Source organism: Barbatula barbatula, assembly GCF_947034865.1.
Source record: "Barbatula barbatula genome assembly, chromosome: 24".
NCBI classification, from domain to species: Eukaryota; Metazoa; Chordata; class Actinopteri; order Cypriniformes; family Nemacheilidae; genus Barbatula; species Barbatula barbatula.
The window spans coordinates 16,471,947-16,498,319 of NC_136787.1; the positions used below are offsets into that span (position 1 = coordinate 16,471,947).

Genomic DNA, 26,373 nt, shown 5'->3' on the forward strand with positions numbered 1-26,373 from the left:
GAGCATCCTCGTGAGCCAGGCGCCGGGTGAGATGCGTGACAGCGCTCTTCCTCACTCGGTTCAATCTTCACATCCCGGTCTCTCTCCTCTCTTCTCATCTGAGGCTGCGAGATAAAGCTGTTTAATTACAGCCCTCATTTACAGCCATGATCCACCGTCAGATTTGTTTGCTACACCCAGAGGACCCGTTCTGATCAGTCTGCTGCCGGAAGAGCACGGATCAACGTCCCGCCTCTCCGCCCGACCGCAGCCTTTCCAGCGTGATAAAGGGGGTGGCGGGAAAAGCGAAACCATTGTCTTCCACCCTCCAGAGAGACGGATCTGCGGCACCCGAGCACTGCCGGGATGTCTAATTGATGGGATGGTGCTTACGCATAGAGACCTCCGAATTCCAATTAAAATGAAAATCTGTTTTTGTATGGAGACACATAATGAACCGCAATCTACTGCGCTAGGGAAAAATGGAAACGTTGTGATTATGTTTATTATGATTTTATCTCTGTCTCTTTTTCTTTCAGTGTTAATAATTTACGAAATTATGAAGTCGACTCGTTTTCATTTTGTATGTATGTGTTGAATTAGTAGCAGGGGCGGAAGTTCATTCTCGCTCTCTCTTGAGTAGCACCATCACAGATGTGCTTGTGGGAAATGTGTGCTGCACGGTTGATGGAAATAAATTGAGATATACTTTTTTTGCCAGTAAATAACAAACAGTTATATCTGTATTATATGCATTTGTATTTGTGAAATTCATTGTTTGCTCTCTTAACATCTCTGACTATACTTTTTTCAACCTAATGTGTGTTGTGTGCAAAAGTCTCCCCAATGACGCAAAACACATCATGAGCTGTCAAAAACATTTCCTGGCAAATAAACATGCATTGTGCTTCAAGTGTACATGACAAGCGCAATCAGAAACCAAAGCGGACGTAAAACTCCAGGAACAATGTGCATGCAAAAAAAACCTAAATGTCTTATCTCTGTTCACATTTGGGTCAAATCTCTGAATCTCTTGAAGCCAAACTGTGTCTGTTTGCTGCAGCACGAAGGCAAAAGTTCAGTAGTTTTAGCCCACACTGTTGAGCATTCGAGCTGCCGATGTTATCGCTTTTTGTTCTTTTAACCTTAATATCCGAGCAGGAATGAGTTCAAATCGCAAACACAATATATGTCAAAGTGCCCCTCCAGTGTCACATTTTCAAAGCTCTTCATGTGACACAATGATGAAGGGATGATGAATAGAAGATAATCATACAATGGAAACAGGAGCTGAATGTCCCCTCGCCTCTGTTCTCAGGAAGGATGTGTGTATGGGATGGGTGCTGATGTGCGGGCGGTTCGGCCGTCAGGCAGGAAGTTACAGAATGTGTTGTTTGTTTCAGGGCCTCCCACCATCTCCAGCACACAGACCCAACAGGCACTGTACGGAGAGAAGGGCCAGATCAAATGTTTCATCCGCAGCACCCCGCCTCCGGACCGCATTGTAAGTCCTTTCTATCTGTCCGGCGGTTCAGATGTTTCACCTCGTTGACATTTTGACCGTCCCTGAGGCAATAACATTTTGCAACATATTTCTAATTCGGAAGCGTTCTCAACTAGATACAATCTTTGGGTTTTTTAAAAGACTTGAAGAAAGAACATGAAGAAAGAGGTCTGACATGAACAATGGCTTTTGAACGGTTTGTCCTTTACAAGAATAAAATTATACAGCTGCAATGTACACACGACGGCACATTAGCAGGCCGCCCACAGACTTTTCTATCCGTATTGCAAAAAACGGTCGCCTGTTTGGTTTGGTGTTTTTCACACTTGAAATTGTTAACCCCGGGTCACTTTAAGCACAATCCTACTCACACATCCTGTGTTATGTACTCCATGCTGCTTCACTCCGGGTTAATAAGATAAATTTATGATCTCACATTGAACATTTGTAAACTCCAGGTTAACGTTCCGATTTGCATGTTTATGAGGTTAACAACATTGATTGGACAAATACCGTTCTTATTTGCATATTAATTAACAACGCTGACTAATATAACCCAGCGACGTGCTTTAATAAATGCGTCTCTATTTTGAAAATGTGCTGAGTAAGTCCACGCTGGCTGTTGTAAATCACCTGAAAAACAAATAATATGGTCTCGGCAGACTCCGGTTAACCAATTTGCTGCCACGGTTGGACAGTTCTCTCAGATGCTGAAGTGTGCAAGACTGGATAAAGCTCATGATTATTTAATGAACTGAGCAATGGAGCCTTTTATTATTGGGTGTAAACAACTGGCCGCTGCATTATAACACCGCATTTTTTTTACACTGTATACTGTTAACCCTGTGAAAGCGGACTTTTGGTTAAAATGACCCTGTTCAAATGAGAGAACTGTGTATTTGTTTCAGCCAGAAGCAGACTGAATTCTCTAAGTCTTTCAAATTAGGAAATAAAACAGTAAACAGTTAAGGTGCACCTGTGGAGGTTGGTTAATGGTTTCAGAGTTAAAGCTGTAAGGATTCATTAAACAGGATTTGTTGGTCAAGCGTTTGGAATTCTGTGTGTGTTTTGCAGGCGTGGTCGTGGAAGGAGACCGTGCTAGAATCGGGAACTTCAGGCCGTTACACGGTGGAGACGGTGAGCACGGAGGAAGGCGTCATCTCCACCCTCACCATGAGCAACATCGTCCCCGCCGACTTCCAAACCATTTACAACTGCACGGCATGGAACAGTTTCGGCTCGGACACAGAGATCATTCGGCTTAAAGAACAAGGTGAACGTCTATTGCAGTACACATGTGTGCTTTGTGTGCGTGTGAAAGGTCCAGTATAGACCGTTTATCGAACTATTTATGTTTAATTTAATTTATGTTCATATTCATTTATATCATTATTATTAAAAAAATTGGAGAGACAAGTTTAACCAAGTAATGGTTCTTCTCGGTTTCTTTTGAGTGTTATCTGAAATAATCTACTGGCACTTTTTTGTTGGTGAATGTTAAAGTTCAGTTGTGGTCATAAAAGAGCACATGCGCAGTTACGTTTACACAGAACTCAGAAGTCGGTAGTTTCGCTTCTTTACCGAAGGAGATAACGTTTACGAAACATACTCTTGTAGTGCAGTTTGTCCCTTTAGTGCTACTGTAGAACAACATGGCGAATTCCATATAATGCTTCATTATGTAAGGTCTTTATACACCTCTGAAGACATATGTGTAGTAAATTGCATTTCTGTCAATAGATCCTCCAAAAAATTACACATTGAACCTTTAAATACAGCGCAGTGATAAGCGTAAAAACATGATGATAGTCGGTTTACTTAGCTAAATGTCACCTGCTTAAACCGCCGGATTTCCTTAATGAAATTCCTACATATTCAGAACTTCCATTTGTAATATATATCGAGCCCTTAATCCATTTACTTGCTTTTAGGATTCCTTTGAAATACTTATTAGGTGGTATTTTTTATTCAAATACTGCCCTATTTTCCCCACTAAACCCGAATCCCAAGATACAAAGCTGAATTATTCAAAGAGGTCGCTTCATTCCGCTAGGATTTAATCGAAGGCGCTCGGAACACGACTTCATTATGTCTCGTCGAGTGACAAACAGCTCCCGATCCGGACTCGCTTGGGTGCTGCGTTCTGTCACCGCGTATCTGATGATCCCAACGGTGTTGTGTTCTCCTCAGGGTCTCTGCGCTTGGCCGTCATCATCGGGGTTGCAGTGGGAGCCTTCCTGGCTCTGATCGTCCTCATTGGGACCTTGGGGGCTTTCTGCTGTGCGCGACTGCAGAGGAGTAAGTGAGCTGGTTGTTTTAAGTGAGACAGACACACAGAGACGTCTCACCCCGCACGTCCACTGAGACTCAACTTAGAATGACACCACACATGTAATACTACTGCAGTGTTGGGGAGTAACTTAATGAAAACAGTGACAATACTAACTTAAAGCAAAGTGTTTGTTGAATTAATGTTTAGTTAAGTACTGTTATTTATTTCGCAGTTTTTGACTCAGATATGCAAATTAAGTTGCTGCTACAATCCTAAAATCTTTTGTCTCTGTATCGCCATTTGAAACATAAAATCAAATTTTATGTTTTATGTTTTGAACTTTACAAGGTTGGTTAAGGTCAAATGATGTAAAATCGTATAAAACCCCTAGAGTTGTCCCCCAATCATTATTCCAACTTACTGTTTATGATACTGTAAGATGCATCATGGTAAGGTAAAGATTTTAATTTAATTATTTTTATATAATGTAATGTAGTTATTTTAATTACACATTTAATTAAATTTTAACGCACTTAATGGGCCACATAGAACACGTTTGAAACACATCGCCTACTGTTTTTAAGGTTTAAATCTCCACGTCACACACAGTACATGTCACCACAATATTTTCGTAAATTGTTGCATATATCAATTTGATCAAGAAACGGGGTGAAAAGAATTTGGCAATGCAACACGTGCCAACCAGACCTACAGTTACCCAGATGTTCAGTAGGTGTCACTCTGGGATTTCATGGGCCGGTTTCCCAGACTGGGATTAGTTTAAACCAGGACTAGGCCTTAGTTAAAGGATATTTAAGACGTTATTAAAAACATACTTTTAAAAACATTACTGTGTGCATCTTCAGACAAGAAAAATCAAACTGATATATTTTAAGGCATGACAAGTGCAAGTTGTTTTTGATCAAGACAGTTCTAACATTTAAATTAGTCTGGGATTAGGTTTAAACCCAAAAGAATGATGAATTGAGATTAAATAAAAAAAATGGCCTTTTCATCCCATCGCCAATGTTTGTGACACTTGTAAGTGTCATTGTGGATTAAAGCCCAATTTTTACTTGTGCGTCGGACCTACCGCTTCGGCTACGTACACCGTAACCTGACGCTCATCTCTTCAAAAATGTAACAACACGTCAAGTCAAAGAGGAACCGTATACGCGGACAGCAAGCGTCGTGATTGGTCTGTTTGAACCCCTCCCTCAGGTCCTCCCGATAGCATCATGTTTACTCGAACGCATTTCTGAATGAATTGCTCTTTAACATCCCAAGCTGCCACTCAAGTGACTGTTTACTTGCCGCTACCACTGCTAATGCCTCTCAAATGACAAGTAGCCTACGGCAAAGAGGCTACGGTGTAGGTCCGACGCAGAAATTGGGCTTAAATTCCATTTTTGCTAGATAAATAGTCTTTATCTTGCCTCACATTAGCTATAACTTATAATGAAGCTACACTTTGTCGCATGAATAGCCCATATAGCTTAACTGCTTAATATTACGAATAACTTGTAGCTTCTTAGGAGTTTTCATAGCACCTTACTCAACACTGTACCACAGGATGATAAAAGCACAGACTTACGTCTGAGCAGAAGCTTATCTCAGGTCATTATTGTCTTATCTTTCCTCACAAGTGTCTGAAACTGAAGTGAATGCATCTATTAGCTCTGAGCTCCTTATTCGCAGAAGCCATTTTACGAGCACTGTGTAGCCAAAACTATAAAGATCTCGTTTTTAATGAGCCACATTTTTTTCCTTCGCATGTCCTGACCACACCCCACAGAAGACATGCACCTGGTGATGTCATCACTCCCCGTGTCCCTCTCTTCCCGGCAGCGAGAGATCTCTGGCACGCTGAAAAGCGAGAGTAAGCCCATCTACGTGCACTTCTCTCACCTCTTTCAAATGATCTGACAGAATCTAGGAAAACGGACTTGCAATCATGGGCCAAGACCAAGCGGGTGTGAAGCTCAAGTTATATGATGATGTGTCTGTGTTTTTCTCCGGCAGATCTCAAAGGGGTCGTGTCGGCCAAGAACGACATCCGGGTGGAGATTGTGCATAAGGATCATAATGCAGCGAGAGAACAAGAAGATCCCGGCAACATGAAGCAAATGATAGTACGTTTGCATTAATGTAAAATCCAAAGAACATTGACAGGGATGTGTAGTCACAACACTAGACAGTGTGAATGAAATCCAATCTCAAGTGTTCACCGGAGACACATTTGAGACTCTGCTTGATTCAAGGTGTCTCGGCAGACCACTTGTGATCGGATCACATAAAACGTGACTTAAAAGGATAAAATTCTCTCATGATTTTTTCACCCTCGTGTCATTCGCAACGTGTATGACTCTTTCTTCTGTGGAGCACAAAAGAAGATATTTCAAGAAATGTCTCAGCGATTTTGTGTCCATACAATGGAAGTCAATGTTGGTCAGTGTTGTTTGGGTACAAACATCCTTCAAAATATCTTCTAATCTGTTCTGCAGAAGAAACAAAAGTCATACAAGTTTCGAACGACAAGTTTTGTGTGAACTGTCCCTTTAAGAGTTACTGTAAAGTCCTGTGCTGCCCGAAATCTCTCATTGAAAATAAATGACTTGCGCTGTCTTTGTTGCTGAAAGTCACCGTCAATGTGAACGAGTCTTTCTCCATCATTTCCATCTTTCCTCCACACCGCAGAACCGGAGCCTTCCTGAACTTTGACCAGGTTTATATCAGACTCGGGCTTGAAGGGAATTTTGTTTATACAGCCAGTGAAATTCTACTGTATTCTCTCGCAGGCTAAAATCGATATCGCTCACTTGAGGTCCACCGAGCATGTCTTGCGTCATCTCACACTTTCTCTCTCGCCTTTCAGATGGAGAGAGGAGAATTTCAGCAGGAGTCTGTGCTGAAGCAGTTGGAGGTCTTGCAGGAGGAAGAGAGGGAGCTGCAGCACATCAAGGTGATGATGAACGGAGGCTTGGAGGGATTTGTCACCATTAAAGTAACCTTTGAGACTCGTTTCTCCATCAGTCGTAAAAAAATGATTTAATAGAACACAATTACAGCGGCAAATGTAATACAACGGAGTGGAGGGAAGTCTTGGTTTATCCCAATTTCATCTCTTTTCAACATTCTGGTGAAGGTCCATTACAGAAATGTTCCTAAATAGATCTGTTGTCATACTGACTGACTGCGTGTCAGACCTCCAGAGCCCGAGTTTTGATTACATTCTCCGGTAATAGTAAAGTAATGGGGCTCGTTTGAATACGCATGCTAATCCGTTTAATGGAAACCTTTAGGCCAGACCTTTTGTGGCGGAAACCTTTCAAGTATTTTTAGACCAGGTCTTCTGAGAGAAATGGTGCATTGTAAAAGCACTCTCCATTACTTTCTTTAGACATAAAAATAAGACAGAGTGTCTGTCATAAATGCCGTTTTATTAAAAGATCGAGATATCACGGAGACTCGTAATGGCAAACAACCTGCTTCTTTTGTCAACCCAACCCGCCATATCAATCTCCCTGAAACGAATCCGTCATTCAGCCTTCAAACACAGATTAAGTTTGTACTATGTATGAGATAAATGATAACATCGCCTGGCCGTCATCCATGAGTCAGAGATGTTCAGCCTTGACTGCGACCGCAGTGAAAGCTCACACCGAACGGCTCTCATTCCTGGAATCCAAGAGTTATTCACCTCCATGCTCTCGCAAGGCTGCTAGGAACAAAAAGAGAGCAAGAGAGGGGTTTTATCTGTATAGAAATTGGCTGAAAATGAAACGCGAGTGAATTTTATGAAGATTATTTGGCATATTTAATGGCGACATGAATCGTCAGGCCCCATTTAATTAGCTGATAACAGGATTTGCCTGTTTATGCTGGAGATGACTGTTTCACACCACTAAAGCATGTAATCTTCTTAGTGTGGGACACTTATCAGTCTGTTCCCTAATTTCCATGTCACGCTGTCTATAATTAGAGCGAGCTGAACTTGACCTTGGCTTTTTGAGCTTTCAGATACGTCAGGATAAAATCACAGTTTTTGTCTGTCGGCTTTGCATTAGAAGCAGAAAGACAACGTTTATGGTTGTCCTGTTGTGTAGAAAAAGTGCTAATAGCTGTTCTGCAAAATGGTTTGCTTTTTATCAGTTGTGGTTTTAGATAAACAGAATAATTGGATGACAAACGCTTTATTAAAGCATGAAGAAAATATCCTGAAATGATGAGCATTAAACAAATGTATAACATGTTATATTTGTCTTGTTTTCATCTAACGTCTAAAAATGCAAAGTTTAAGAGATATTAATTATTGTTTTCTAAAAGAAAATATAAAAAGAATTTGCTAAAACAAGCAAATATATCTGATAACTTCACATTTTCATTCTTAATTCAGAATTTCTACTGCAAAATATAACAAAATTACTTAAATTAATTATTTAATATATTTATTTTATAATATATTATTACTACTATTACAATAAGTATTTTTGGCCAATAAATGACACTTCAATAAATCATAATTAAAAGGCTAATAAAAAGGCTTTCTAATGTTTGAAACTATGATTTTTAAATATCAAAAACTTTTTATTCTATATTAAAAAATAAAAAATGTTGTCTTATTCCTCGAAAGGACCCTACCAACGGATACTACAGCGTCAACACCTTCAAGGAACAGCAGACCCCCACCCTATCTCTGACAGCCAATCAGAACGCAGAGGTCCGAAACCCCGGCACGGCCACCCTCGGAAAGCACCGCGTCCCCACCGGCATGTCTTACACCAACATCTACAGCACGCTGGGCGCCGGGCCCAACCGCCTCTACGACTACAGCCAACGCTTCGTGCTGGGCATGGGCAGCAGCTCCATTGAGCTGTGCGAGCGAGAGTTCCAGAGGGGATCGCTCAGCGACTCCAGCTCCTTCCAGGACACGCAGTGCGACAGCAGCGTAAGCAGCTACAGCAAGCAGGACGGATACGTGCAGTTCGACAAAGCCAGCAAAGCGTCCGCCTCGTCTTCGTCTCACTACTCGCAGTCGTCCTCTCAGAACTCGGACCTGACTCGACCGCTGCAGAAACGAATGCAGACGCACGTTTAATCCTGACGAACACTTGAGGTGAGTCACACGTCATTCGTCACAAGACCGAGCGAATTCAAGCATTCAGCTTGGACGACGGCAATGCACCCTCGCTCCATTTTTCTGTATATTTTGAAGTAGCGTGTTTTTTAGATAAGTCTCATGTTCTTCGTGAAAAAAGAAACAATTTTGGATGGTTTCATATCATGACAATCAGAAGTCCAACCACACAATTGCCATCGACCATCACAGTGAACTGATCGAATTTGTCGTGGGCACCAGACACTCGCCGGGATCCAGCGCCTGGCATTCAGATACGGGACAAACTTGGACCATCTTGTAGTTCTTCAGCGGTGGCCCGAAGCACAAAAGTGTCTGTTTAACGCCAACTTATGGTGTCTCAATGAGAATTATCCTCTGGAGGTCATCGCTGAAAATATCATTCTGTGCTTTTCTATGGACACTGTAAAATATACTTCACTTGTGTGCACTTGACTGTTTTTTCTTAATGAAATCTCTTACGTGGTCTCTCGTCTCAACGCTTTTTCTTTTTTATGCGATGGGAGTGTGTGGAAAAAGCACACAAAGCCAAACTGCATTTGTGGAGAGTTCTTAATGAGCTTGGCTAACATGGACAGCATCGTGTTTACATGCCAGAGGCCAGAATGTAGAACATTGCATTTATTTAACACATCAAATGTGAGCTGATCATTCCAACTCTTCGTTGTTAATAAATTTATGTACAACCGTACGTACGTCCTGTGAATTCAACTGTTACGTTGTTACATTTTTTTACATTATATACCTCAAACAACGTGTTGTTGTGTTTCGACACATCTGTGCTCAAATCCCACATTGTCGTTGGGATTCATACTTCTGTTGTCAAGTTTATTTTAAGGCTGCCATATGTTTTAAGCTCACTGTTTTAAGTAAGCTTCTCTTTCACGCAGCCCTTGGAATGTCTGCCGTTTACACGGTTTAATTGATGCAGGAAGTGCCTCCTGTCGAAGGATGAGCCTGCGGAGCATTCCGAGCGAGACTGGCGCATCAGAGCAATTACATTGATCAAATAATCATGATTACAAAATAAGTGTTGAATAAAACAGTGTGGAAAAGAGCTTCTGTGGTCATTACAGACGAGACTGTGTCTCTGTTCCCTCCATCTGATGCTTTTTAAAGGGAAGGTGGGAGTTGCTGTCGCATCAGATGATGTTAACGCCGGGGTCTCAAATGCACTCACTAACTATATTATTTATGATTTAAAGGGACAGGTCACCCAAAAATGAAAAATCATGTCCTCAGCCTCGTGTCGTTTCGAATCAGTGAGAGTTTCATCCGCAGAACACAAATGGAGATAATTGAATGTATATCCGGTTGGATGGATTCAATACAATGGCGGTACATTATGGCTCACTTTAACGCTTAATAAAGCACAGAAGAGTGTCAGCTGACAATGCGTGCCGCATGCAGATTCTTTCCAACATTGGATTGTACAACACCTCAGACTATTCTGCACTCATGATGCCACAGAACAACCATTTTTTGCTTAATGGTTCGATAAAGGACCTTTAAGACCTCTGTCTTACAAAAGGTTCTTTAGACTATAAAAATGAAAGACTGATTGGTTCTTTGGGGAACCATGTTTCTTCAATGGCAATTCTGTGAAGAACCGTTATTTTCATATGTGTTTAGGTTCTGTTTCAGCACGCTTCACAACAGAGAAGTTATTTGTAACAAATACAAGTGCAAATCATGTCAAGAAGTTTACGGTAAACTCTTCAAACATTTGGATGTTTTTTTGTACCAAAACCATTCAAAATAGTCAAAGAGAAAAAGCTGTAGCTCAGACTATAAATCATTATTATAAATTTACCGTTGTGAATTGTGTTCAAGACTTGCCGTATCAAACCTGTATGACCTTCTTTCTTTCAAAGAACACAAAAGAAGATGTTTTGAAGAATGTTGGTAACCAAACAACAGCAGTACCCATTCACTTGCATTGGTTTTGTGTCAATACTATAGAAGTCAAGGGGATCGCCGCTTGGTTCTTCGCATTCTTTAAAATCTCTTTTTTTTTAAATCTCTCAGAAGAAAGAAAGTAATACAGGTTTGAAATGACAAGAGGGTGAGTAAATGAATTGGATAGTAAGAAGTTGATATTTGTCTATTTAAGAACATAACACAATCATATTGACTGCAAAGATCATCTCTTATCAAAATCAGATTTTCTGAAGAAACCGTCCTTGAGTAACACAGCAGAGATTCAGACCAGCTCTTATATTATGGCATTAGTGATATTTCACCAACCCTCCAAACATCTTCATACAAATGAGTCGCGCTGTGGGTTTAATCCATCATCTTGGCTTTTAAAGGTTGGCCCGAGCACGACGGATCCATCTTCAAACTAAATGGACTTCAAAGGGATGATCTTACTTGAGGTACATAGCGCTGGTGTTTGCAATGGATTAAATTACAGTCCCTGTTGCTTCCGGCTTTGTCATCTTAATCGAAAGTCGAGTCACAAACCTGGTAAGTGCAGCTATTTGGAAAAGCCTTGCTCAGCACTTTCTTCCGATGCTCGAGTCGTATGGAGGCCTGAGTGCTGGAACGAAATTTACCTATCTGTTGCGACCGGCGCTGAGTAAATTACCTCTCCACCACTGTTAGGATGCGTGTATTGATTCTGCACTGGAGCAGAAGTGACGGCTGCTTAATGCTTTGCTTTAGACCAATTCACGCTAGCTTTATCGCCGGTTCCCACTTTGGCCCTCTGGTGTGGACTACTCGGGCGCGTTACGACTGCACGAGTGGGCGATTCTGATCAGAGCGCTCGAGATGATAAAGCGCGCGTCAGATAGTGAGATGTTTATGTAAATTGAGATGAAAGTACGTACATTTATACCCCTCGAAACGTTGTGAAACTGATGATCACAGCACGCGGCGGGCCCCGGAAATATGACATATGAAGCCCTAAATAAACGCCATCATTCCTCATGGCACGCTCTCAAGAAACACCTGCAGCAAAATGATTCAAGCCTCTGAATGCATGATGAAACATCTCTCCAAACCAGAGTTTCATCCTGACGCCGCGTGAGACGATATCTGCACTCTGTTGCCCTGAACCGCGGAAAAATTATCATGAAACTTGTGATTTATTGTACGTCTTTTTTTTCCTCTTTAAAACGATATTAAAGATTAACTACAGAATGAGTTTTTTTCGCGATGTAATGAACCGACTACTGTCATTTAGACTCGACTGCTGTTCAACAGCAGCACAAAGTAATTAGAAGCACAAACAAAAACTATTAAAAAGAATAAATACTAATTTGCTCTTTTATTTACTTCGTTTTATTTTTTAGCTGTGCAAATGGCAACAGAAAGTGACACTTGGAGATGAGGCTTAGATGTTACAGACTTAAAGGGATAGTTCATCCAAAAATGAAAATTCTGTATATACCCGTTTCAAGTTTCTTTCTTATGAAGAACACAAAAGAAGATATTTTGAATATCTCAATATATCACAAAAGAACAACAGCAGTACCCATTGACTTGCATTGGTTTTGTGCATACAAGAGAAGTGAATGAGTGCCGTTGTTTGTTTACCAACATTCTTTAAAATATCTTATTTTGTGCTCCGCAAAAGAAAGAAGGTCCTACAGGTTTGTAATAACAAGAGGAAGTAAATGATGACAGAATTGACTTTTTTGGGGAGGGGGGTGAAATTAGTTTTTTAATGCAAGAGCACTTAGATATGTCAGACAAAAATATTTCAACGTAAATTTAACTTTTAAAGTTAAAAAATATTTAAATACACATCATTGCATTTGACTTAAAAACATGCCTGTTTTTCTGCAGCCTCTTGAGGATGATGATCAACATTTTTTTCGAAAGGCTAAGCATCTCTTTGTGAAAAGTGTCAATTCTCTCAGGAAAAGAAACGATAGGAGCCTTTGGTTCCGATGATTTCAGGTGCAGAGGCATCACATGGCAGCAGAATAAGATGATTTCTTCAAGATCATCACTCTGGTAAACTGCTGTGAATGAGGTTAAGGGACCTCTGAGCCTCTGATGGCGCTGGAGCTGTCAAACCACAATGCTTGACTTTCCTGCTTAACCTTTTTGAGAGCTGGGCAAACAGAAACGTTGTGGCGGTCTCATGGCACAGGGGTAGAAAGAGATGGATCAGGCGACATTGGATTTTGACTCGGTTCATTCATCATTTTCTTTGGAGGGATTTGGTAATGGGTGAAGGCACTTCCTTTATAAGTAGGTGTACATTGAGAGAAAAAGAAATGCAAAAAAAAAGCATAAAAATGGACTGTGTGTATGTATTCTGTGCATGGAAGAGTTTCTATGTGCATATATTTACGATGACTGATGATGATTTATTGCATTTGCCAAACTGAGCCGCATACAACAAAGTACACGCTTTGATCGTTTCCCACAATGCACTGCACTCAATTTAAACTGTTTCCAGTTAATCCCAGTTATGAAAGCTGCTATTTCAACATCTATATTTTGCCATCTGAGATTAAAATTACATACTTTTACGAAAAATGTAACAAAAAATGCAAAATAACAATCTGATGAGATTACATGAAGTTATGTTCGTATACTGCCTATTAAACAGCATGTATTAAGCAAAGTATTCAGGTTTTATGAAATGTGTGTTCCGTTATGAAAATATTGAACTTATGAGCGGCTGACAACAAGTGCAGATGTCGTTTGGCTGGTGTATATTTGCAAAACTGTTTAATATTAAAAAATAGCTGCACGCTTGAAACTTTTCAATATGCAACAATAAATATTTCATAGTAATATTTCATTCATTATTCCGTGCCTACAGAAAATTAGCATACTGTGCACAAGAAAATCTGCAACTATAAATCTTTCATAAAGTATTTCTCGCATACTTAAAATTTCCATACAGTGCACACTATACAGTACAAATGGCAGTATGGTGCATGTGCCCTAGATGCTCGTCAAAGCCATGTCATACACAGAAAGGGAACGGCACACATAGACTAATGATTTTACCCCGGCCTCCGCCGGGATATTTGGAATGATGGACGCGCTCAGTATTGCTTTAACTATTTGCTTTTCATAATTAATATCAGAGCTGGTTGAACTTGTCGATGGCAAACTAACTTCTGATATTTTTCTCTCGGGTCTCACAAATCTTTTCTGTTTCAGCTCCAATTGTTCTCTCTATTGACCGGAAGAATCACAAAAATCCTCATCCTGTGCTAGATTACTCATAAATGACTCATTGGTTTCATCATAAAGCATATGTCATGTATAGATCATTACTCACAGATAATGACCATAATGATGTATACACAGATGTTCTTTAAAACTCAATTTTTAACCGGTATCTTGGCTAGCAAATTCATTGAACAAGTTTTTTTATTAGTTTTTATTCTGATATCTATTCTGATAATGACTTCTTTTTAACAAAGGAAAAATTTCATTTTGCAGGAACTTTTCACATGCTTATCCCTGCTCTCCCAACCTAAGATTATAGATTTATTAGTGTGGTTTTAACCAATGTATAGCCAACGTTCTTCTAGTGTAATGTTTCATTGGGGTGTTAATCTACTCACATGTGAACCTGTAAATTGATCCTTAAAGTTTTATTTAAATGAACCGTCTGCAACAGCCCTCCTTGCAAAACTGCCGTGCCAAGCATAAATCCCCCAAACCGCACCTGTATAATTGAAAAGATTTAAATTCAAATGCTCTTTCCCTTGAGACAAACTTAACGCCAGCATTTGAGTTGCAGTGTTATACAGTATTATTAAACAATGCTCCACAAATGTCAACAGAAAAAAAGATAAATAAAAACTAAGTTTCCAGAGCTTACACAAACTAACCCTCTTCCCCCGATGGACAGCTTCATCTTCTGCAATGAAATCAGATGAACTGTGAATCTCTCTCTCTCTCATGATGAGCTCACGGCGTGATACCTGCTCACAATCCAAACGCTCACAATTATCATCTTTAATGAATTGTTATTTGTATTATGCACATGAGGACGGTCCAATAATTGTTCATGGTTGCACAATCACAGGCTAATTAGACCGACTTCATCAGCATTGCTAAAAAGGAGAGAGAGAGAACTTAAGTATGTTTTTGTCTTCACCTTTGAGACGTCATTGTACTCAGACTAACAAATTGAGCAATAATGCAACAAACTAGCTTATGTTTGGTGAAGAAAATTATTTCAATCCATCCATTAAATGTGATTTTTAGCATGCTTTAGGTGTTTTCAAACTGGGGTCCGGGTACCCCATGCACCTTCCATAGGTTGCAAGGAGTCCCTATAGAGAACTTCATAGAAAAAAGACCAAACAAAGATGGATTCATTTTAGTGAGATTTTTATCGTTTCTTTTTTTTCTGCCCTCAAAGTATAATGAAGTGAAAATGTGTTTCTGGAAGGTTATACATCCACTTAGCCAAATAGCAACTACCAATATTCAGAAACAATTTTAGTTATAATATCACATTTACTATGTATCAAAGCTTAAATGTTTCTTTATTTATAAATATATATTTAAAATGTAAATGGATGTGCTTTTGACAAAGGGGGCCCTTCACAAAAAGTTCATATTATTTGGGGGTCCTTGGAATCATAAAGTTTGAAAACCCATGCTTTCGGTTTTCCTTGGAACCCTCTAAAAATCTGACGATGAAAAAATGAAACATTAATTATATCTATTAAATAATGATCTGCGAAGTTAATCAGAAAATGTTAGAATGATGCGTGCTATGCATTAAACTATAATTATATTACTAGAAAATTTGTTTCCAGATCAGATTATCTGATCACCCCTAGATAAGACAGCCTGGCCTGGTTTTTTAGCGTGCTTCTGTGTTTAAGTCATCCTTCAACAAGCCATGTCTTCTTAGTTTAGAGCTGGTGTGTTCATCCCTAACCTACCGTGTGAACAAAGAAATAGCATCCGTGACATAAACACAAAAGTTCCAGCTGGATAAAAACCTACAATTCCATGCAAAGAGTGAAATTTACAACTGCTTGTTCATGCAGTGAAATACAATGGCCTTTAGATACACATGAGATATTTATATTCCTCAAAGCAAAGGTCTCAATTGCATTTTGGCGTGGCCTCTGATTTTGCTGACCCGGGGATCAGCCGAGCTTTGATTGCCTATTTTATGTCCTACATAAATTATAAGCCATTGAGAAAGCACACAAGCAAACGTTCCATCAACAGCTGTTATTGACGCTGGCCACTTCGCAACTAGCCTTAAAGATAAATCACATTGTGCATATTGACATTTGGAAAATGCCGGCGCGGGCCGTACCCAGCCGCGCGCGGGTGGCATACAGAGACGCTAATCTACTTCTACAGAAAGGCAATGCGACGTGTTTCATTTCAGCCGGGGGATTTACATGGATTCATTTAGAAGTTGTCAGAGTGAAACAGAGATGTCAATGACCACACAGATTAAAGACTGGCATTTCCCCACGTGATAAAAACAGAACATCAAGTCTTTGAAAGATCCTCTATCACGCTGACTTTTAAAAATCTCCTAAATAAAAGGGTTCAACCTTTATAATTCCCCATTGATTTAGGTGGCGTTTACTCTGCGCCGGTGGGTTTTTGAAAGTTTTAATTAAACTAAAGGGTATGAAGCCTTTTAAAGTGAAGGTTTAGCTTTTAAAAGGTGGAGTGTCTCAGAATGAGCAATACGTTCAGGGGTTATACTTATTTAATGGCCTGAGGTGAAAGAATTTCCTCATTGTCTGCGAAGATGAACTTTTGGCTTCGTTCTGAAGTGTTTGAAAAGATAATTATCCAGGCGGCCAGCGACTAATGTCACTGCTACAAGTGCTACAGCATTTCTAAACCCGCACATGAAAGTCTGTTTCACAATTGATATTAAATCAGATATTTGGGTTAAATGAGTCATATTGGTACACTATGGCTACAGATTGATGACTGCAATTTGGAGTCGTTGTTAAAAAGAGTGATTCATTTGAGTCATAACTCATGAGTGTTTTTTGAGACATTAATCGTGTTGTAGTCATATAACTCAAAAATTACTTTCGTGTTTATGTATGACGTAATGCATTACATAAAAATGAATACAAAATTCATGTCGTGCATGTATGTGACAGGGAATTGGTTCAGGGTCTGTGTATGTATTCCCTTACTAAAAAGACATTTTTACAAGTGTGCTTATTAGTATACTTCTTCTAATCCAAAACAATACGAGTATACTTCCCAGAAATACACTATACTTGATTCATATTGACTGAAAGTCTAAGTGTATTCTTACTCAATTATACTAATTATATTACTGGTGTGTAGTTGTGTTTACTTTTGAGTGAGTAGCCTACTACGTTCACTTGTAGATTACTCTGCACTAGTAGTATAGTTGCAGTAGTTTTAAATTAGTTGTATAGTATAAGTTACACTTAAAATATACTTAAAGGTTTATATCTACTAAAAAAGTTGGCCAATTTAGTCCCTTGAGAATAGTAATGGTAAACTTACAAGTATACTAGTGCATTGATTTTAGCATACTTATGGTATATAGATATAGAATACAAAAGAATACTTCAATATTCTAAACATGAAGTATGCTGAAAAGTATGCTTTTGTTTGTTCAATTTGGTTAAACGTGGGTTAAATTGTGAATTATTGTGTATTTTTAGATGAAGTGTACGCCTCTGCTTAGATGACCATATGGAGAAAGCAATAAGCCATCATCATTGAGCAAAGCACTTAACCTTGGGTAACTTCAGATGTGTTTTGTAATGCAGAATGTACAGGTATGTTAAAATGTGTCAAATGAAGCGGAGAGAAATTCACTGTTAACTCTTGAACTGAATGTGTAATTAAATGAACTGAAACATTTATAAAACAAAGAAGCAGAGAATTTAGTGAATGTCAGATGCTCGAATTTGTCAGAAACCTGCAGAGATTCCATCAGGCACAGATTCCATATGCACCGACTTATGATGACTTATCAGTATACATTCCACGCTGTAGGGCAGCTGAAGGCAACATTTTTCCAGGCAAATAGTGTTTTACATTAACGTTCTTAGCATTAAACCTTCCCAGTTCGCTAATGAAAAATGCAGAACATGCTGAGGTGTAAAGATCGAGTTGGTCAATCAATGTTGAACCATAGATCTCTTTAAACAGTTTAAACAGCCTAGGATATGTTTTGGATATCAACCACGTTCAGAATGTATCCACAATAAAGTATAAAAATGTTTTTTTCTTCAGAAAATGTTCACAAAGGTTTCACATATGGGGCACTAAACAATTTATCAGATCGAATTGTCACTTTTCCCAGGAAACCCAAGCGACCCAGCTCAGGGAGAGATGAAAAACACACACCTACATCTTCTATTGCGCTCACGCCGCTGGGAGGAAAGTTTCATTCCTACTTTCCAAAACATCACATACATGAACCCATATCACAGTGCATGGGTACATGTTTGTTTTCTGCATTAAGTGCATTTGGTTTCTCACCAAACAGTTCCCCTCAAATGAAAAGTGATCATTTCCATTCAGGCAATGGCATTGAACTACAAATAATTCTGCGCCTGTATTCTGAAATTTCCTGAGATGCCCTGCCCTCACCCTAGGGGCACCGATCGCAGCGGACGGGCACCGGATGAGTGATAAGACGCCAGGCGTGATTTGACCTTAAGCTTTGTGTTGGCAAGCCTCAAAAAACAAAAAAGAGAGTGTGACATGATCTCTTGATCTCTCACTCGGTTTCAGTTCGGGAAATAACACACCATTTTTAGGATTCTCAGCACACGGGAGATTTACTCTGTCTGAATAGAAAGCAGTTTGTCAGTTTGTATGGATGAATAACTTTGTAGGGATTAAAGTCTGTTTACTTTTAAAAAGCCATTAACATTTGTGGCTTTTAGTCAATGTCTGTTAGTTTGGGTCCATCAAAATCTAAATTTGTAGTAGTTTAAAAGAAACTTTCTTAAAGGTCCAGTGTATGAACTTTAGTGGCATCTAGAGGTGAGGTTGCAAATTGCAACCATCAGCTCACTCCACCCCTCCTTATCGAAACACAACGGTGGCTGACACAGAACTATAATGTAGTCACGTTTTCGCTTCTTTGCCGCAGCGAAAACGTATTTCCAAAATGCTCTGTAGAGCTGTTTGTCCGTTTAGGGCCACTGTAGAAACAACATGGAGAATTCCATGCAAGGGGACCCATGGTGTATGTAGATAAAAATAGCTCATTCTAAGATAATAAAAACATAATGCTTTATTGTGTAAGCTCTTTATACATATCTACATACACCTCGTGTCCCCTTGCATGTAATCCGCCATGTTCTGTCAGCCATTGTAGTGTTTCGAAAGAGAGGGGTGGAATGAGTGGTTGGTTACAATTCGCAAATTTGCAGCTAGATATTACTAACTGGACCTTTAAATTAACATATGTGTCTGTTTTTATTTCTTCTGGATTTTCAAGTAAAACAAAGCGGAACCAATTGAAAACAATCTGAATTATGTCTCTTGAGAAATGAAAGAGCAATTCCAGGATAATGGACATATTGATGCCATCACCAGCTCATCAACATCCTATACAAATGTTTGGCCAATGAAATGCTCTCAAATAAAAATGCCCCAATCATAGTTTGGCAGTGTTTATTTAACAAAAATTGTCACGAGACAAACTATATGTAGACCTATTGCATGCATTAAGCCGTTTTCTGGCATCTTTAAAATTCTTTCCATAATTGTATTTTTGTTTTGCAATGACATACAGAAGATTAATTAAACCTGTCAGTCAATGTTAATGAATGCTTGTGGGAGTCTGCCACTAAATGGCAATCACAGATTATTAGGTTGCAATACAAACACAGTTGATAAACTTCCACTTTCCAGAGCTGTGATGAAATCTAGAAGCAAGAAAGAGCAGAAAGCATCACCGCTTCTCAGAACAATTACATTTACATTATACATTTATTCATTTGCCAGAACCTTTTATGCCACGGTGCATTTCAGGTGCTCTGGCTGATCCCATGACCTCGTGAGAACAAAAAACAAGCTGTTATCTCACCGGGAAAACTTTTAAGGTTTTAAGGTACAAAATTGTTATTGAACATTCATTGAAAAATCTGTCATCATTGGTTCACCTTCAGGTTGTTTCAAACCTGTATACATTTATTTGTTCCAATAAACACAGAGAAAGATATTTGGAAGAATGTTCTATTCTGGGACATCATCCACTACCATAGTGGGGAAGTTCTCGGGCACCTCTGACTACCATTCAATTCTTCCTACTTTGGTAAATGTTCCGCAACTGAAAATGTATAACATTCTTCCAAATATCTCTCTTTGTGTGTTCAGGTTTTGAGTAAATGAGTAAATTTTTGCGCGAACTATCCCTACAAAGGCAAACTCCAGCATGTCGCTCATGCTACAACCATAGCCACACGTTGCAACAGATTTTTTTCAATCCCATATTGTTCCAAACCTATTACCTTCTTTCATGACCAGCACTGGTCGCTATTTACTTTCATTGCGTGCAAACTGTAAACATTGTATGAACTTCTAAGTGTCGGAAAAAACTGACTCAGATGTACAGCTCCACACATCCACACCAGAAAAACTACATTCAGTGTCTAAATTTAAAAACAACATGACACATGCGCCCTGCATTCAGGACATACACAAACTGCAATTATATCACACAGTAAGAGGCCAGACAGCAGACGCTCTAAAAATCAATCATTTCGGATTGTTTTTTACCGTTTTAATAGGTTCCTGTGACCTTACACCTGGTACTCTTTGAAGCAGAAAGCACTCCGGACGTGAGCCTGTCGATTTTAAGATTTTAGAAATACCTCTGTGGCCACATCATCCGGGTCAACAGAGGCTCCGTCTGAAAGTTCTGAAATGAGAACTTCAGGTATTTATCTGCTAGGAAAGATATGCTTTTATAATAAATGTCTCCATGGTATTGATAAATGCCGCAGCTGTTTGTGACAGTGACAGTTTGTGGGTGAGCTGGATGATATCGGACGCCCAGGCCGCAGTCTGTCCACTTTATGGCTGCGGCGAGCGGTTCCTTCTTATCTGGCGAGAGTTCAGAAGTGACGGATGCATTAGGACATGCACTGAAGCTTTCAAGAGCTTAAATCCATTTGCTGGATTATCACTTTGAGCCCATGTGTAATGATATGGCTCAACCCCAAACATCGGGGATGTCGAACACACACACGGGGTCATTTCTCAACACGACTGCTGTGGCCGTTTTTTAAAAATGAACATGATTGGTTACATTTGACTTTAAGACTAATAATTACTAATCTGATGCCACCGATTTCAACCTCGTTCAATGGGAGTTTAAAGACATCGACTCCCATGCGCTCGCTCACCACCGCCTCGAAGGGATTTGAAATATGGCTTTTGCGGCTTTCCAGGAAGAAAACAATATTCCTCTGACTTAAAAGAGACTCGGGTTACTTTATGGCGCAAATCTGTTTAGAATCTATTTGAGGTATTCAGAAAGGTGTTTACACAGTGTTGAAATGTGAGCGCACTACTTTCTGCACATTAAGGTTCTGCAATTGAATAAATGAAGTCAATATAAAGAGGGTGGAGGGGCTATCTAGCCCTGACCTCGCAGGTTACTCTGAGTTTCATCATGTTTTTCTGTTCGCTTGTTTGAATTTGCCTGTGTGTGTGTGTTCAGATGTTTGCAGGAGAGAGAGAGAGAGAGAGAGAGAGAGAGAGAGAGAGAGAGAGAGAGAGAGAGAGAGAGAGAGAGAGAGAGAGAGAGAGAGAGAGAGAGAGAGAGAGAGATCTTTGCACAAAACAGAGAGAGAGAGACAGAGAGACTGAGACAGAGATGTTTGCACGAGACAGATAGAGAGTTATTGCCTTTTGTTTTTATTTTAGAGATTCTTATGTTACTTTTTATATTTTTGTTATATACTATTCCTGTATTAAAATGTGTATTCGTATGTATGTATATTTAAGGTTTATTGCTTTGACGATAGAATTGGTTTCATGCCAGTAATGCTTGAGACAGAGTGTGTGTGTGTGTGTGTGTGTGTGTGTGTGTGTGTGTGTGTGTGTGTGCGTGCGTGCGTGCGTGCGTGTGTGTGTGTGTCTGTGTGTGTGAGAGAGAGAGAGAGAGAGAGAGAGAGAGAGAGAGAGAGAGAGAGAGAGAGAGAGAGAGAGAGAGAGAGAGAGAGAGAGAGAGAGAGAGAGAGAGAGAGAGAGAGAGAGAGAGTATTCTGGTACACTTTCCCATGTTGCATTATTCCAGTGCCATCTGTCGGTGATGGAGGCGATCGCAGGCCGGCGCAGTGCTCCTCTCATTACAATCTACTAATGATCCTCCTGTCTTCATTGTGTACAGTCATCAGTGAAGAGCACAGGCAACATCTCCAGCCTAATTCACTCTTACTCTCTATTGAGCCGTGGAGAGCTTTTATTCCACGTCAGACTGCGGTTTGATCACAGCTCGCAGGGTGACTCGACTCGAGCCATTAAATTCGTATCTGTGTCACGGATGAAATATGATGTTTACGGTGCTGTCCTGCTATTAATGGTGAAATTCTGATCTCATATCCACTCATCCAGGTTCCGACGACACCGCAGAATGGATTGGGGGACGAGGCCACTTGATTTGAACACGAAAACTCTACGACGCATGATGTACACCAGACATTAAGAAAAACATTACGTTTAATTATTAGAGACTATATGACCGTGAATGTATATGAAGGAACATTTTCCACTGTGAATCATTTTTCAAACGTGAGATCATTATGGAGAACAGTAGATTAAACCTTTCTCGGCCCTAAACTTAGGACCTTTCGATTTGCAGACTTAAAATAATGTAGTTATCCACGGACGTGCTTTAACTGTCAATGCGTACTGATGGTCCATGTGCGCCATTTCCTGCCCGGAACGTGTTACTGCATCCACGCAGATGGTGTGTACGCACATTTAGATTAAAAAAGCTTTATTGGCACGATGAAATATTTTAAATTGCCAAGGCGCTATAAAAATCTAACGCATGCACAAACTTTCATGAATAACCTTGGCTTTAAGTTTAGGAGCTGTAAGTGATTGCATTTGCAACTCTTTCTCTCCACAGGTTTTGGTCTGGCTTTTGTTGAAACTAGTAACTTTGTATTAGCACCTATTGTATTATTGCTCCTGTATACTGTATTATTATTACTACCTGAATTCTTTACAAGTCGCGTTGGATAAAAGCGTCCGCTAAATGACTAATGTAAATGTAAAACTTTGAAAAGGTTTCTGTTCATTGAAATCAAATAAGATATCGATCTAAAAATTATTGGAAAGACTTTACTAAAGTGAAAATTGCCTAAAAATGAATGGAGAAAAGTTTAAAGCACTAACATTTTAATATTTAATCTTATATAGCAACATAAAAGATAAACCAATGAATTATAAAATGACATAAAGCATATCTCAAAATTGCTAAAACTTTAACAAAAATGAACACAAAAAGCTTAAAACAGAAGCTAATTTAAAATATAATAAAACTAGAACTATAATAACTCTGGCCCCAATGCACTTAAATATTGTTTTAAAATAAAATAAATAAAGCTTATATTATGTAAATTAAGATTATATGATTAACTCTGTGTAACAAAACTATAATAATAATATAGAAAAAAATATATACAATTAACGTAATAGATAATGTACAGTAAAGCCGGTTGGATACCCTGTCAGGGTTTATTTTGGGGTAACCACCAGCTGGATGTCACTATAATGAATAAAAAATAATAATAATAATTGGACACAATTTTTTACAAATATTTGACACATTAACCATGTAAAAGTTGTATGGGTCTAAATGACTCTGTTTATTGTCAACAACTTCAAAAAGTCCTGACTGACCAGATTGAAGTATTCCAGAGAGACGATTGGTAATTACAATAATCAAACTACTAAATTAAATTAAATTCAGTAATTACTATGGATTACTAACAGCACAGGGAAATAACAAGTAGAGCGCGGACTCTCCGTTGCTTTCGCTTCTGACTGCCGTTCACCACCTGCCGTGCCTGTCGTCCGTCCCTCGCTTTTACGACACCAGCGCTCGGAAGACGGCAGTATGCGGGCGCACATGTGGAGCGCAGCCTGTATTTCTGGATTCAGAGTCCTGACTCGAGCCTGCGTGTCATCACAGCGGGTCAGACGATACCCACCCGTGCCATCTGCCCACAGCTTCTCGCTCTTTAGTCCATGTGACTCTGTGCTCTCCAGAGGCTTGATGTCAAAGCGTGCAGATAGAAGGAAGATGTCAAAGCTCATGGCGCAGCGGATGGTTTGGGTGGATTTGGAGGTAAACAGCATCTCAAAATAAAAGTAAACTAGACTTTTGATGTCAGACGAGGTGGATTTTTTATTTCATCTATCCACGACGTAAATATACGTGCAGTTTTATATACACGTATACGCGCGTTATCGTTTTTGCAGTGTTTACACGGTTAACTTTACCTTCTTAAGTGTATGTTCAATGTTGTCATTAATTTCAGAAAAAATATATAAATCATACATATACATATTAGACCAGATATGTAGGAAAGTACAAATCAATTAGATAAAGGATTACGTTTTTTTATAGCTGAATGAGTTAGCAAAGGGTTATCCAGGCCTGTGGTCATTTGTTCTTTGGGTATGACATGTCATCCAGCTCAATTACCAGAATATATTTACATTCACTAGTTGCCAGATGATTTTATGGGCATGTGTTAAAGGAAACTAGTTCAAAGCCATCCTACATATTTGATCATATATTTATTAAGTTATTTTATAGTTTAGTTTTACATGCACAGCTGATTCCATCTGCACAGTGAGTGTGCAGTTCTGTGATTTACTACACATCATTGTTTATGTACTTCCTCTCTCAGATGACCGGACTGGACATCGACAAGGACCGGATTATTGAGATGGCTTGTATCATTACCGATTCAGACCTGAACATCATCGCAGAGGTGGTTGATTTGCATTAAATAACCTTTCCCTTTGGTTCACACGTGCGGATTTCAAAAGGACGGAACGTTTATCTTTTATGTTGTTGTTACTATAGGGCCCTAATTTGATAATAAATCAACCAGATGAGCTGCTCGACAGCATGTCAGATTGGTGCAAAGAGCATCATGGCGAGGTAAGCACAGATTGATACCTGCCAGGGGTTTGCCTCAACAAGTCCACTCTCTTTCTGGTACGTGTTGTATGATTATTTTGATTCGCTGTGTCAGTCAGGATTGACTCAGGCCGTGAAAGACAGTGAAATCACTCTTCTGCAAGCGGAGTACGAGTTCCTGTCCTTCATTCGCCAGCACACGCCACCTGGCCAGTGTCCTCTCGCAGGTACCCAATGACACGACACTGTCGGTAATGATGGTTTAGTTTAAAACATTACAAAAAGAAATAATGTAAGATGAATATTTTGTGTGGTTCCTTATCCACAGGGAACTCTGTCCACGCGGATAAGAAGTTTTTGGATAAGTACATGACTCAGTTCATGCGACACCTGCATTATCGCATTATAGACGTGAGCACTATTAAAGAGTTGTGCAGGTACGTGACGGAGGTGCGGGTACTCAGGGTCAGCGGGGCATGTGCCGAATGTTCCTCTCGGTGTAATCTGATGACCTATCGACCGCTGTTGCCGCATTAACGCCTGCAGACGTGTCGCAGCATGAAACGTTGGGACTGTTTTTAAATGAACAGAACATAAAACTTAATTAGAGCCGACACACTGTGACTTATGCAGCACCGCAGGACTTCTCGGCTCATTTGAATGATTATGCGATCAATGATTCATTTTAAATTGTAATTCTTCTTGGGGTTTTCTCTTCCTGTTGCCCAGCCGATGGTATCCTGAAGAGTTCAAGCTCGCGCCACATAAAAAAGCATCTCATAGGTATGCATGTATTTTAAATGCGCTTTAGAATTAAAAAGGTTCTTCTGGTGTGTTTTATAAGAGATGTTTGTCTGATCTGAAAATGCTGTCTGTTTGGATTTCCAGAGCGTTGGAGGACATCCAGGAGAGCATTAGAGAGCTGAAGTTTTACAGAGCCAATGTTTTCAAAACCTGATTTGGAGGAGAGGAAGAGAAAAATAGTTGAGAATGGAGATAAGAAGTCTGTGAGCTAATCTGCAAACACAGGAGTGAAATCCGGTGTGATTTTAGGATCTGGTTTTGAATTTGGGGTGGGTTGTGTTGACGTCCTCGCTGTACTTTTTCTTGTTTTAGTTCTCATCTCGGTGAATAGCTTGGTTTAAAAAAAGAGGTTTAAAATGATGTAAATGATTTTGAGCTAGTTCATTTTATCCCACTTTAGGAATCTGATTTGTTACCTGCTTTTCATTTAATCATGCTGGTGTGCAGTAAAGACAAGAAAGTGTATTTCAATTAAAGTTCTTCAGTCTATGAGACTGATCTTCACACCCTGTTTTTGAAATAAAATCATTTGTTGTAATGATTTGTTAGTATTTTGTTACAATTTAGTGTTGCCATCTGAAATA

The 26,373-nt window shown here is 39.5% G+C and overlaps 2 protein-coding genes across 2 annotated transcripts in view; both read left to right on the forward strand.

Moving 5' to 3' along the window:
• kirrel3a (kirre like nephrin family adhesion molecule 3a) overlaps positions 1-9,943 on the forward strand; it is a 108,073-nt gene extending 98,130 nt beyond the window's left edge. Inside the window, exons 10-16 of the mRNA XM_079449258.1 lie at positions 1,383-1,483; positions 2,558-2,756; positions 3,674-3,781; positions 5,551-5,634; positions 5,778-5,887; positions 6,631-6,717; positions 8,389-9,943. Of these exons, the coding sequence (XP_079305384.1) occupies positions 1,383-1,483; positions 2,558-2,756; positions 3,674-3,781; positions 5,551-5,634; positions 5,778-5,887; positions 6,631-6,717; positions 8,389-8,853 (1,154 nt within the window). The 3' untranslated portion in view covers positions 8,854-9,943. The remainder of the gene's footprint in view (positions 1-1,382; positions 1,484-2,557; positions 2,757-3,673; positions 3,782-5,550; positions 5,635-5,777; positions 5,888-6,630; positions 6,718-8,388) is intronic.
• Positions 9,944-23,953: 14,010 nt separating this feature from the next.
• Positions 23,954-26,146, forward strand: smfn (small fragment nuclease). The gene is given in 8 exon segments (XM_079448585.1): positions 23,954-24,181; positions 24,750-24,833; positions 24,929-25,006; positions 25,101-25,212; positions 25,314-25,422; positions 25,715-25,768; positions 25,874-25,940; positions 25,942-26,146. Coding segments are annotated over 8 exon segments (783 nt in total). The 5' UTR covers positions 23,954-23,962; the 3' UTR covers positions 26,002-26,146.
• The last annotated feature ends 227 nt before the right edge of the window (positions 26,147-26,373 follow it).